Source organism: Passer domesticus, chromosome 2 (genome assembly GCF_036417665.1).
Source record: "Passer domesticus isolate bPasDom1 chromosome 2, bPasDom1.hap1, whole genome shotgun sequence".
In the NCBI taxonomy this organism is placed as follows: Eukaryota; Metazoa; Chordata; class Aves; order Passeriformes; family Passeridae; genus Passer; species Passer domesticus.
In genome coordinates, this window is record NC_087475.1 from 111,895,968 (window position 1) to 111,910,585 (window position 14,618).

The 14,618-nt window shown below is 41.1% G+C and overlaps 2 protein-coding genes across 10 annotated transcripts in view; one reads left to right on the top strand and one right to left on the bottom strand.

The window, feature by feature from the left end:
• Positions 1–11,275, bottom strand: part of FILIP1L (filamin A interacting protein 1 like) — a 188,092-nt gene extending 176,817 nt beyond the window's left edge. Inside the window, exon 1 of the mRNA XM_064410747.1 lies at positions 11,121–11,275. The gene's annotated coding sequence lies outside the window, so the exon portion shown is untranslated. The remainder of the gene's footprint in view (positions 1–11,120) is intronic.
• The window catches only part of CMSS1 (cms1 ribosomal small subunit homolog), a 256,935-nt gene that overhangs the window by 213,898 nt on the left and 28,419 nt on the right, over positions 1–14,618 (top strand). Inside the window, exon 1 of one of the 9 annotated variants that reach the window (XM_064410770.1) lies at positions 11,335–11,608. The exons of the other annotated variants lie outside the window; for them this stretch is intronic. Coding sequence (XP_064266840.1) covers positions 11,599–11,608 — 10 coding nt within the window. The 5' untranslated portion in view covers positions 11,335–11,598. Of the gene's footprint in view, positions 1–11,334; positions 11,609–14,618 lie in introns of those variants that run through there. 9 annotated transcript variants of the gene reach the window in all.

Sequence of the window (14,618 nt, forward strand, 5' to 3'; positions counted from 1 at the left end):
ACTTACTGCACTCTTACTGATCATTAGTTCTATAGATTAATGACACAAACATGGATTTATTAGTGCTGTAAGCCTGTGGAAAACAGTGGGTCAAATTAGTGTCTTTTTAATAACAAAATCTGATAGGCTTTTATTAGACCTGAACATGGTGTGTCACTTTCTACATTAAAAATGTTTGTGAGCCATTTCAGGTGCTTTCATCACTTGATTGTAACCTTTTGGTTTGTAGAAAACTCTCCCAGTTGCTAGCAAAGTCTCAATTCCTGATTTAAGGGATCAAAAACTGTTTGGAAATAGTGTTTTACCTCAGAGTGAAATGTTTTTCTTTTAAAATAGTGCTTCTTCACATGTAATGTGGACACAGTAGAGATCCCTGAGTTCCTTGAAAGGATAAAATATGCACAATATATGTCTCTTAACATGACTGTTAATAAACCAACTTACTGCTGCACTGCAGCCTGAAATGCAAAACTGGACAAAGAAACAAGTTTCTGATGCAAAATTAGCTACTAGTAGTTAGTGCTCTTTGGATTTTAAGGAGTTAATCTACAATTTTAAAGAGTTAATCAAACCTTGTCTTTGTAATGCACCAGTCTGTGCCATGTCCACACAGCCATGAGAACATCTCTGAGATAGTTAGAGACTTCAAAAGCTCTGTAAGTCAGTAAAAATCCATTTCTTCCCCTTGTTTGTGTAATTTGCCATCAGGTTCTTTAAGGTCACTTCTAAGAAGGGCTGATGAATATTAATCTTATCTGCTCCCCCTTATAAACCTGTTCTTAAGTTCAATTTGGTTGTTCTCAATTTGGTTGTCTTTCAGTAGCAATGAACTATTTTATTTACAACATTAGCAAGTGTGTGGCATCTCTTGTCTGTAATGCTCCACAGCTGATGAAAAGAACCATAGAAATTGTTGAACCTTAGAACAAAGGACATGGACTTCTTAGAGGTACATTTTAAGGAGTTGTTGAGTACAGTAGGTTTTTTTTAGTGTCCATTCCTGTGCTCTGAGAGGTGTGCTGCCCTATCTTCCACTGGCTGCAAAATCTGGGCATCTCCTTCTGTTGGTCTGATAAAGACAGTCCTTGTGTAACCCATCCAAAAAACCTCCAATGGATGGGCTGTTGGGGCCAGGTCCTTGTGGGAGAGAAAGTGGCACAGTCATTTTGTAAGCAGAGGATAAAGAAAGGGCATGCAGAGCCATGGAGTGGCATATGAATCCCAGGCAGTTACTTTGGTAGTGCATAGGGAAAAGGAGAGGAGAAGGATTCTGAATCCTTAAGAAATATTTCTTCTTGATATATGCAGAGATTCAATTTCCCTGTGCTGAACTGGAGACAGCTGGTATTCCTCCAGACACTGAGGAAGCTGGGCGTCAGCACTGTCTGCTTCAGATAAGATTAATAATGTATAGATTCATGGGGAATGGAGCCTAATCTGTTGGGATGCCACAGCAAGCACTCCTAATGAGGAGGAGCAGCTGCCTGCTTTGGGCCTTCTGAGAGGAGCAAGAGGAACCATCCGAGACAGATTGGGATTGACTCCTGTTCCTTCTGCAGGCCAGTTGCTCACACCTTGTAGCAGACTGTATTGAATGCAGCACAGATCTGTGGATGTGTGATCATGTCCAGTTCCTGGCTCTGTACACTTCGAAACTCCCTTAGAAAAAATGACCCCACAACTGAACACAAGAATACAGCAGAAGGAACTTTTTTCACCCTTGTATAGCAGACTACAAGTGTGCTTAATGAAATACATGCTAACATGAGTCTTGACCAACAAACCACAACAGCAACAGTTTTTTGAATTAAAATCATCCGCAGTCACTTCTGCTTCCCATTTTCAGTTTGGAAGTTGAGAATTGTTTGATCTCTTGAATACTTTCTGTGTTGTACACAGGTTGGAGGTTTTTGACCTATCTTTTTTTTTTCTCAGCTAGAGTATTGTTCAGAGCCATGGAGTGATAGAAATTGGTAGGCTCAAGCTTTTTTGGGCTCCCTTCTGAGGTTCTGGCTATGATCTGCCCAAACTTGCAGTTTTGAAGCAAGTTTGAATTTTTTAGGGTCAGCCTAATGTGAAGTGCACCATATTATTTACCTTTCCACATCCTTGGATGCAATTAAAAGATATGGCATGAGGGAAAAATAGAAAATCAGGAGGGGAATTCTAGATCACTTGAGGCTGCAGCATGTGAGTGCTGGAACTTTCACACTTTCCTGGTACAAGGTTCCCAGTCCTGGTGCTTACCCTGAGGCAGGGGAGCAATAGCAGTTGTTCCTTTCCTGCTGGCTTGAGCACAGTGTAAGTGGTGGCCCAGTGGGTGTTAAATACATCACTCAAGCTCTTCTGAAACCTGAACTAAATACTCAGTTAGTTGCTCAGTGTGAACAAAACCAAACAAAAAAATTAAAATGACTGAGGCTTGCAAATCTGTGCAGAGATTGCTGCTTCAAATAAAATAGTCAGGTTTTGTACCCTGTTCTGCAGTAATAATTTGATGCTTTTTCCTTTTTGAGGTTTGCAGTCCAAGCTCTTCAAGCATTGGTTTCACAATTACTGCTGAGCATGAATGGCTGGTTTCCAGCCTGGAATAACTTTACATGCTCCAGAGAATGCCATTACCTTTGCCCAATTCTGTGATTAATTACTGTAACAAATTATTACTGTAATTGTTGGGGTAATGACAATGCAAAATAGAGTATCTGTGGTACTGTTGGGTTAGCAGAAGCAAACAGAAAATAATGAACTAGGTGCTTTGCTAGAGATGTGACCATAAGCCTGTTGTCAAAGGAAATCTATTATCATTCTCTTAAATCACATTTACTTCATTGCTCCTGCACAGAAGTGGGATGTGCTTTTTTATCCTGCACAGAACAGTTTCACCCTGGAAAACTAATGTAATTCATGCTTTGTTTTAATTGGGTTGGGTTTTGTCAGCTTTATGGATACACTGGGTTTAAGGGACATGTGAATTTACTTCTCTTTCTTTCCCCCAGCCTCTTCAGTACCTTTCTTTTCCAAAGATTTAGGTAACAACAATGAGCAGCTGGCAGAGTTGGGCTGCATTTGGCCTGGTGGTGTAGCAGGGAGGGACTTGGTACCCCTTCACAGGGGTAGGAGCTTCCAGGAGCAAGTGTGTTTCCACTCCTGTGTGACAGTGCCTCTAGCAGGGACCAAGGAGCCATGACTGTCCAGACCCTGAGCAGGGGGAGAATGGGAGAGGAAGAAAACAAAGCATTTTCTACATGACAGCAAGGAGAAGTGTTCTGCCTCAGAACTGGAGCTCCACATCTCTTGCCTTCATTCGCTTTCCTGCCACCACTGCCACTGGCTTCAGTGGTATGTGCTGGATGCCCTTCTCTTGGGTTTAGCCCTCTCTGCTTCTGGGGTTTTCCTGGTCCTTTTTCACATTGTCTGGATCTTTTTCTGGTTTTACATCCCTCTTGGAGGCAGATTTGATATCTGCTGCTGCTGCTGCTGGATGGGGACAGTGTGCAGCCACCTCTGCAGGTCACATTTAACTGATGCTGGGGTCTGCAGTGTCTCAGTAGATGCAGAGAGATTACTGGGCAGTTTAACATTTTCATTTCCATGCAGTAGCAAAACAGTGGTGAATTATTGATGCAGAGGAGAACGGACAGGAAAATTTGTGTGTTTTTTTTAATTTAAATATATAAATGACATCATCTTATGGGTCTTATGATGTATTAGCTCAGAACTTGCTTATCTTGGGATCTGGTTCTTTGTTTGCCATGTATTTCTGTGCATGTTTGGTCAGACTTTAAGCATGACTTCCTTAAGCCTGGATTATACAGAAAATGCATATGACACTGCACCATGTGTTGAACCCTGAACATCCTGCTTTTATCTTGTCATGTTATCTCATATTATTATGCTAGTTCACTGCTGAGCTTTTTAACCAAGTGCTTGTGGCTCATCTTTATTATGATAGAGACCTATTTTAAATTAAAATGCTTTATCAATACAAATAAAAACCCTTTTTTGTAATTAGGAATTTCTTTCTGCTTTTTAATTAATACAAGTATTGAAGAGTTATTTGGTTTCTGATGCTATATTTGGCATTCCACAGCCACGTGATTTTAATAATATATAGTTGAAATGTCTTTTGAAAGCCTCTATAACAAAAATAGAAGAGAAATTAGATTACCTCTGAGACTTAAAAGAACTGTTGAAGAATTTATTAGAGCAATGTTAAAGTATGCTGTAAAATGAGTCATGTTCATCTCCAAATTGATCTGGGATATCTGGGGATTCAGAATGCTGTACTACTCGGATTAATTAAAGTATAGTCACCTGAAACCTTCACTATAATCAAAATTGTTCCCCAGGGTTATACCTTCATTACTGTCCTGGTGTAGCCTTCCAGTCCTGACCATTGCTGAGCTAAGTAATTAGTTCATTTTAAAACAAAAACAAAAGGATAAAATTATCATGACAATACTTAATGTATTGTTTGGGGTTTTTTATTTCTATGCTTGGGCTCTGTTCGATATCAGTAATTGTATATAGCCATTCTTTCTGCTCCCAAAGACAAACAGAGACACAGTATCTCTGATGTGAGGGTTACGTTGTTTCCCATATTGTAAGACATGGAATATTTTACAGTTGCTGTTTTCTGTGACTTTGGCGAAGGCACTGATCTCCCTCTGCAGATGTGCTGCCTATCTCATCCCTGTTGTGCTGGGGGTGGTGCTCTGCTGCACAGGGGCTTCCTTATCAGCAGTCCTGCAGCAAATCAACAAGGTGGAGACTGCATTTCCCAGCAGGGTCTCGGAGGAAGAGCTCACATCATGTGAATTCCTACAGGATAGCAGAGGACATCTCCCTTGCGGGGCTGTCTCCAAAGCTCTGGCTTCAGGACTAGATAAAGCACTGCTTCTGTCTCTCCCACCCCGTGTATGTTCTGGCCCCAGCTCTGCAGAGTCTGTCAGCAGTTTGTCCTTGAGCTGGATGCAGTAGTGACACCCTCTGGATAAGGCTTACCCTTATCTTTCTCTTGTGTCATGGCACGGGCACTGTCCCAGAAGCTGCTGAATAGCAAAGACATGACAAAGAAGGTTTTGATTGTGGCTGTCAGTACTGGAACCCGGAGATTGTAACTCAGAATCAAAATGCATCTGACTGAGTTGTGGCTCTGACAGAGTGAGCCCCAAGTTTGTTCTTTGTATTAATGATCTGAATACAATGCGTTTGGATTCTCAAAAATACTTTTAAAAACACTCATGCTTTTTCAAAGTGTTAAAGAAAGGGATTTCATGTCCTCTCTGCCAAAACATAATGAACAACTATCATATTCTCCTATAGCACTTACAGAATCCCACAGAACTTTTTATATTTATGCTCCAACAAACCCCATTAAGGAATATTTCTACATTCTTTTTTTTTTTTTCCAGTAAGACAAGCTGAGGTGGAAAAAGTGCTAGTGGTTTTGCTAAAGGCTAAGTAGTCCCTCTCAGTGCATCAATGCATACTCCCAGTCTCTTTAGTATAACAATGCACATACATGCACCTGACTTTCATCCAAATAAATCCTCTAGAACTCCCTCCTCTGACCACGTGCACTGGGCATTTACACAAAGCAAACACGGCTCATCTATGCAATTGTAAAATAGAATATTGACTGCTTAGTGTCCACCATAGCTTTGTACTTTCAATAATAAAAATGTCTTCAGTGCTAGCAGTTCTATTTAAGTGACATGTCACAGGAGAGGACAGTAGAGAAGACTCTAGCTGTGCCTTCTGCAGTGATCACTCCATACCCTGCACTGTTTGATAAAGCCTGGCATTTCTTCCTTTTGTTTCAGTGTCAAAGAGCAAACTTGATGAGAAACCCACTTTGTACATTTATGACAGGGAAATCTAAAATGGAGTAATATCCAGGCTACCAAAGAGATCTGTGAAATTCTTTGCCCACGTAAGGAGCCAGTCTCTGGGAAGACTCAATAAACCTATAATTAGACTTCATGGTCTGCACCTCAGATAGCTGGAAGTCAGATGAAAGTTTGTGTGAGGGGGAACAAAGGCTCTGTTTTCCCCTCTTCAAGAGCCTCAAGTTGCAAAAAAGGTCATATAATTTGAACCTCTTGGTGTCTACTTGTCTGTGTTGAGAAACCCATCACAGCCTGGTTGTGTTTCCTTCGCAGTGGGTTGTTGCTGCTGAGTGGGTGAATGTGCAGCAGGGAATGTGCAGCCCCTTGGCTTGGCTGAGTGAGAAGAACTGCACAGCAGCAGCAGGTGCTCGAGCACAGGAGCCCTGACATATCATCCCAACCCTTCATTTTTCTCATATACTGACAAGCTCATCCTGTACTGCCTCACTTTCTTCCCAAGTGGGACTTCCTTGCCTTCCTTCTTGCCACCCCCCCTTTCAGGCAGGTGTGGACATGCATCAGGTTGTACTGGATGACATCTCTAAGCATGGTGTGAGCAGAGGAAAATGCAGTGACAGGAAGAGTGGCTGCTGCTCATTTGCTATTTAAATTGAGTGTTCTTAAAGACAGACAAGATGGTGTAAAATGCCTATTTTTACCGTACTTTGTACATGATTTTTACTTTGTTTCTTTAGGGAGAGTATCTCAATTAACTGACATCCATTTAGAGGGTTTTTTCCCTCCTTCATTCTTATATTCACCCACAATATTATTCGTGATGAAATAGAAGTGCATGAGGACTGTGCTAAAATACAACCATGTTGCAAATACTGATTTTTTTTTTTTGCAATGTTATTTGTGCTAGGGATTGGACTCTGTTCTCCTGTTGAAGTGAATGCCTGCAGATCAGATTGGTATACTAAAAAGCTGGCTATGAGTGAAAAGTAAGAAAGTTCACCTCCAAGGATTTCTTCTAACAGGACTATGTATCATTTTATGTAAAATTGTAATTTACTGTTTTGCAGCTATTTATATGCACTTTCACCGTCTGGTGTTTGACACAGAACTCGAGTGTTGTTGGATTCCTTTCTGTGGCATTTTAGCATCAGTAGTGGTCACTGTGAATTTGCTGCAATTGAAAAAACTTAGGCTTATGTAATGGAAGATAAGAAATTTGTGTCAGTTTTATATAATCCAAATTTTAACTGTTTCTTCCTGCATAGCTTAATGCCACACTGTGTAGGTGGGGTTGTCACTGGAAATTGTTTTAAAGTTGACGAGCTTCATCTTCTGGCGTGAATGGGTTGTATACCCATCCTGAATAATCACCAAAGTAAGGACTGAGAGCCAGAAAATTGTGCTGAGTAGGACCACAAAGTTGTCTGGGCAAGAAGTAGGGCAGTGGGTGTAGCAGATTGTGGTCTGCCTGCAGTTTTCCTGAGTTTAGAGCTGGCATTTGCAGCTGCCAAGCAGTGCGGTGCTGCAGGCCTGAGGAGTACCTCACTGTTCCAGGGCATTTCTTGTCCTGTGCCTTACTCTGCTTAGTTGTAAGCATGAAGATTTATTGTGCTTTGAGTAGACAACACTCAATTTGCCATAGCTGAAAGTGATATTCTGTAATGCAAAACATGAAAACCAGTGTTGGAGATCTTTCTGTCAGTCTCAACACTTGTATTGGACTGAAAGAAAATGCAGATGATGAGTCTGTTCCTCTCCTCAGTGCAGACAGTTTTCTGCAAAGACCTATCACTCTACCAGCAGGGCACCCTATGGAAAAGTTGTGTTGTTGGAGTTTTTTCCTTCCTATTTTTGAAAGATGGATTTGTGAAAGCAGGTCAGACAAAGGTTGGGGTTATGTGCCTGGATGTGAGTAGGAACTTTGATTTCTTTCCCTGTCCTTATTACTAGTAAGTCTTAGGGGAAAGTACTGTTTAGCTGAATGACTATAATTATTTAATTAACTGTTTGCTTAATTAAATGGGGTTTTTTTAATTATTAAAAAGAATTAAATTTTTCTGCGTCTATAAAGTATCTCTCTTTCCTATCCAGCATATATTGGCATATCATTCTTCATCCTTTCCTCGAAAGTATACTCAGAAGTTGTGGCAATAGTCTAAAGGTTTTGAAAGAAAATCTCAGTGTAGGATTTAAGGCAGAGCTCCTTCAGCAGTTGTAGCCACCTGTCTTCATACCAAGTTCTGTGTTCCTCCCTTATGCAGGTATGCACACAGAGCTGTACCCAAGCACTCACGGGCTGACTCCAAGAGCTACCTTTAACTTTCTCACGCTCTTCCAAGCCCCTTTTGGGTATTCCTGCCTTGATTTCAGCTGCAGCACCAGCTCTGCATTGGTGGTGGTGGGTGGAGATGAGTTTTGGGTCCTGCAGGTTGACTGCAGAGCCGTGTAGCATTGCACCTGGCAGGACCTCTTGTTAAAGGTCTTTGGTGAGGTATGCTTTGACTCTCCCCCAAAATCCCAGCTTGTTTCTGTCTGCTCAGCTTGGCAGGGAGGGATTAAAATCCCAGGGTTGTTTGTTGTTTGGTTGCACCAGAAGAAAGCCCCCAAGGCAGAAGGTAAATACGGTGAGAGGAGCAGGGGATCTGACTGCTGGTGGGACTTGTCCCCCAGGCGCTGTTTGGATTTACCCTTCTGGCTCTGGTCCTGCTTACACCTGTCAGCTGAGAGGGACGGTGCCAAAGCAAGGAGTGAGTGAATGTCCTCTTGGAGCTTTGCCTGGCCAGCTGGCAGCATACATCATCAGCCAATCTTTCCCTTCCTCCTCCTCCACAGCCTTGGACATGTCATTCAATATGTATGGCCATGCCCTCCCACCACAAGGGAGGAAGGTGGGTTTCAGCCCCATCAGCTCCTCTAATAGAAATGAAGGGTTTTAGTCTTTCTTTCTTACATGAGAGAAGAAAAAAATAAATTTCCTCCTTTTAATTTACTATTTTAAAATTTTTTTTCACTTGTATAGTGGTCTCCACTAGAATGGACATATTGTGCCCATTGGAGACCACACCTTAGCAAGACAAAGCTAGCTCATGGTGCTGGAATTTTTAATGGAGTTTTATGAGGAGAGAATAGGAAGAGGAAGAACCCACCAAGTAGGATTGGCTCCAGAAAGAGGTTAGAAACAGATTGAGGTTTGTCTGCCTTAGAATATGAAGCGTGTTCCCTCAGATGTGCTTATTTCTAGCTTATTCTGGTAATGCCATGCCCATATTCATCATCATACTGCCATTTTCCAAAGCTGCCATCCTGTCATCTCCGTGTCAACAAACCTCCCACCAGTTTGGGTGACAGACACATTTTAGGCTCAGCTCCTGTGGGGAGGGTGTGATGACCCTTCCTTCAAAACAAGCCAGTCCTGTCTGCCACTGTGACACAGCAGTGTCCTGTACATCTGCCAGGGGGTGTTTGGGAGCACTGCATTAGTAAGCTCAGTCACAGCACTACTGCATTTTTTTAAGCCAACCCTACATCCCTGCTGTCTTTAATATTGATGGGGGAGTAAGTAATATTTTCCCATGTGCAAATGGAGAATAGTACCACAAAGTGTCGTAAAAACTAAGTTGATTCATTAGGCAAAGCCTGAACATTGAAACTTTATAAAGATGTATATTTCCCCTTTTCTATCAATGTAAAACTATTGTTTGTAAGAGATTGTTCAGATCTTAGACTGCACTAGATGCTTTTATACTGATGCCTTTTACTTGCTGATAAATTTGATAAATGCATTTGCAGTACTTCATTAACCTTTCTTTAACAGCCTCTTCTTCAAGTTTTCACAATATAAACCTTCTGGATGAATCAGAGTTATCACATGCAACACAGTCCAAGTTGGTTCCATGGCATGCTACCATAATTTTCATTTGTTAAACAGTCTTAGCACTGCTAGGAAGGTATTTTGTGTGAAATGGATTGTGTTTATTTCTTCTATCAAATAAACTTAACACTCAAGACCCCAAGCATAAATTACTAAGCAAAATAAGAAGCAAAGGATGAGAAGATATTATACATAGTTGAGAGTGAGCAAAATGAGAAGTTTTTTCAGCAGATAAGACTTTTGCCAACTTAGAACGTTTAATAGCCTGATGCATGGCATTGTTTAACCAGGAGCTGTATTAAGAAAAGACAACCTGAAATAAGTACAGGAATTCACCCAGTCACCTTAGCTGAACTCACAGTGACTTCTCTTGCTCTTTGCTGAATTGTAATGCAGAATCTGTCTGCCTTTGTTTAGTTGCTTCTGCTAAGGCTTTTACACAGTGATTATGTTGTGCAGTGTGAGTTGGTGCTGTCCCATAAGGGTTTGGACCTTTGGATCAAGTGGACCTTCCTACCCAATTTTTTCATGTTACCATTCCTGTGGTCTTGCTGAGGTCATGTTGCATTAGAAAGTGTGTGTGTGTGCCAGTGCTTAATCCATGGCTCCAGAGTGTCTTTACACGACAACATTCTCCTCATGCTGGATGCACAGTACAGTATCATGATGGCCCTGTGACCTGAAGTGTGTTAGGATCTCCTAACAGACAGGTATGCAATGATGTATTCTGTCCAGAGGTGTTTTCCCTTAAGAATCACAACAGTTTAAAATGAGGAAAATTGTTGAGCCATATGTGTTTTTAAAAAGAGAAGCAATGCTGAACCAGTGCATGGCATACAGTGGAAAGGAAACCAAATAAAATATGATCTGTAATACTGCCTGTACTCTGGAGCTGAGCAACTTTGGAACTATAAAGGGATTTGAGCACGTGTTCATTTATTAATTTATTTTTTAATATCTGTGCCATTTGCAGCAAGCCCTATATCACAAACTTGCTGCCATGCTTGCTCATATTGTGCAAAAGAATGTGTCTGAAACATCACTCAGCACATCTAATTGCATGCCTGTATATGTAATCATGTGCATATAGCCACACATTTGGGGTTCTCTCATTTTCAGAATGATACAGTCTATTGGCATGGCTGTGTGTTTTTTACAGTAATTTAAGCAGGTAAAAATCAGATAGTATATATTCTCTTACACATGCTGATACCCTTTTAGTTTCCCATTTCTTATAGACAGTGATAATGAGAATTTATATTTTTACATTGAGAATTTCATTATCCAAAAATACCCTTAATACTGACATGCAAAACTGGTGTAGCAGAAGAAGCATATCTGATCCAAATCATTAATTGAGCTGTAATTACAATGACAATACAAAAATGAAGCAACCTTACCTTAGCTCAGGAGAGTCTTTTTGCTCTATCCCAGGCAGTTTCCTTCCCTTATTCAACTGAAAAGGGAAAATCCACTTAAATGAAGAAAGATAAGGACTGGAAGAGTGAGTGATTTAAGGAGTTCTCATCTGAACTGCTGATCCACTTGTTTTTAGCAAATTGCAAAAAACCTCAATCCAGCAGTAGCTCGGAGCGCCTTTCCTATTCTCGTGTGTTCTGTGGGCTGAGAGTCTGCAAGAATAAACCTGAGACGGTGCTGCAAGAGAGAGACAGCGGGGGGGACCTTGGCACGGAGTTGGACCAAACTCTAAATATAGCCCAACCCACTTTCTGTGCAATTCTCTTCATACTCTGGAGGCAGATGACCTTGTCAGAAAGCTGACCTCCCGGTATGTCCCCCTCTTAGCAGAGAAGATCTAAGGGAGCAGGACTGCAGCATAAAGGGACAGAAAAGCAATCCGCCATCTGCTTGCAGCAAATGAATTTAGGTATGGGCTCTTATTTTCCCTTAGAACTGATTGACTCGTAATGTGCTTTAGTTGATCATTGAAACAAATGAGCTGTGTGTCAGTTCACAAAAGGCTGTGCAGATGAGAGACTGCATTGTAATTGTTAGTCTTAAATAGAGAGCACTGACATAGATGACAAGCCCGATGCCTTTCCTCCTCTCTAAAACCTTAATGTGTCAGAGTGTGCAGTATTGCCCTAAATGCTTCTCACTATAAAAAATTACCCCTCCTTTTACTTGCTCTTATAATAAGTAAGACTTTTTGGAAAAGTGAGTTGAATCCACAAATGTATATTCTAGTACCATATACATTTGGGATGCTAGGATAGCTTAAAAGGGGATATCAGAGATCAAACTGCAGAGAAATGTGTAGTATATGCAGAGGAGAAGGAAGCAAAGAGTAACAGAAATAGAAACATAGCCCTTGTGCTAGGGAACTGGTTTTCAACAGATGTTTTATAATCTGGGGAATTTGCCACTCTAACTCTGTGTGGCAACATGTCAGGGTATTTTGTTCTTAGCCTGAAGGAGAGTTTAACTTGATATGAGTCAACCTGATACTCTGTCAAATGGAGACCTGATACTTTTATGTCATATGAAGGCTTCTAAATAAAAAAGGCTTCAGAAATCAGATCAGCTCAAAATGTCAACTTTCATTTTGTGTGTAAAGATGGGTAGGAGAGCTGGGATAAAAGACTGTTTGCAGTGTTGTTCTTCAGTGGGATATATTATTTGGTGGTGACATCTGTCTGAGTGTATGCTACATGATATGCATGCGTGCAGTTTTCCATGTACAGAGAAAACCTGAGAAAAGTCAGGACTGTGATAACTGCATGCTACAGATGTGTGCATCTGCAAAATATCCATGAGCCAAAAAGGTGGGAATGGTATCAGTAGTGAGTAAAGTAGCAATATGTCTCTATGAACAATAATTTATGCTGTTAAGTTTTTGTGAAGTGTACTATATATCCTTTTAATTGCAGCCTACTATTTCTGGCAAGTTCCACTGTGTAATTTTATCATTATCTATAGACTTGAAGTGCTCAGCATCAGCCAGACTCTGTGTTACCCTCACAGCAAGAACTGCAGCTGTGAGCCACAGCTGCTTCCCAATACAGAGAACAGTAAAAAAGCACGAATCACTGGCAGTGTTAAGGGAGACATCACATCTGGGACCACGCTACATTCCTGGCTGAAATTCGGTCACAGTCAGACCTAGGCTAGACCCCACCCATTAAGTAGTTTTATGGATCTATCCAAGTTCATCTTTCCTCCCAGCCTACCTATTTCTTCCCCATTAACATGAATAAATGTTTGTCAGAAATTAATACTATAACAAATAAAGAATGTTGGTGTTTGAGAGGACCTGAAAAAGGAACAAGTCCACATCCAGACAGGTATATATTAAATAGCACTGAGTAAGTAGTGAAATTCTGAATGTGCAGGTCACCAACATCACTAAACATGGATAGCATTGTGCTGCCTGTGCTCCAGGGTGGTGCCCTCATGAGAGCCACACCAACCCTCCCAGTTCCAGCTCCACAGTGCCACTGCAATTCTACCCCTCTCTCTAGTGCCAGGATATTGAATTCAGCACAGATCCCTTCGCTCAGTCCAGGAAAGGTGATGAGGGTAAGGGAGGGAATATATACTCCTCCCCAGCACGAGTAATATACTTTTCACCCGCTTTTTCACCAGCTTTGCACCCTTGCAGCAAACAGCAGCTTCCATACAAGACAGATGGGTCTTAGAAAAAGAAGGAATCACAGTGCTAAGCACAGGCATAGTCATACTTTGGCAGGAACTGGGCCATGCACTTCTCCCATAGGAATATTGTGGAGAAGGAGTGATTTCTTGCTCATACAAATAGTACACTGGTTGGCTTTGGGCAGGGAGTTAATCTTCGGGGAAGTTTTTATAGAGTGGCACTGGTTCATGTGTACAGTGCTCTAAATGTTGCATGACCAACCCCAGTGATGCAAACTTCCTGGAAGAAGGGGGAAAGGCTTTAAAAGTGGTTGTATGTGTTCATCAAGATGGATGGAAAAGTGCTTAGTTTGACAGCTGTATACACTCAAGTTTTCTTTAGGATGACTTTAATTTTTCTGTCTGCACGGTGAAGAGGAAAATGCAATAGAGTCTGGCCCTAGTTTGTGCCTAGCTTTTCCTGAGCTCTTGTATTTTCCTTGTAATTCTGAATGGGTTTTCTGCATATTTGTTGACAGTTTTTAACTGCCCAGCTTTCTTTGGTAGCATTTCCTGTGGAATGAGTTTGGTCTGACTTTTCCAGAGCCCAGATGCCTGTGTTGGGGTTGAGACTTATTTCAAGCCAGGCTCATGGGATTCTCCCTCAACACAGTTAAACATTCTGTAACTAGTATGTGTGAGCTATTTTTTCTTTTGATTAACCCCAAATTCCTAGACATTTGTGGTTGTTTAAATATCCCATTGAGCATTTACAAGGTGAGATTGTGAACCATAATGGCACAGTTTCCAGTGTGGTCAACTGTATCCTGGCTTGCCCTGTTCCTCTGAGTTTTAGAGTTGGATAATGTTGTCTTATGATCATAAACTGTTGCACAGGATTAAACAAAACAGTCTCCAATTTCCCCATCTCTCTAGAAATATTTTTTGAATTAAACTTGGAGTTATAAGAAGATTGTTGGAAGTTTTAGCATGAAGGATAGTTTTTGAGAGAACAAAAGAAAAAGAGTAGACTGAAGTGATTTGTGGATGTTATCTCAGCCTTCACTCATTATACCATTGGTGAAGGGTACAAAGAACAGAACTGATTTGTACCCTGTGCTGAAGTCTCTGGTTGCTCTTTTTTGGCAAGCTCATAATGAAGAAATTAAAATGGATGGCAAACAGTAAAAGGACCTGTCATGTTCCTGTCATGTCAAATCTTCATGTTTGTCCTTTGCTTACCATGGGTTTTTAAACTCCAGTGACTAAATGAATACTGAGTTCTCTCTGCTTACCTTGGTGAT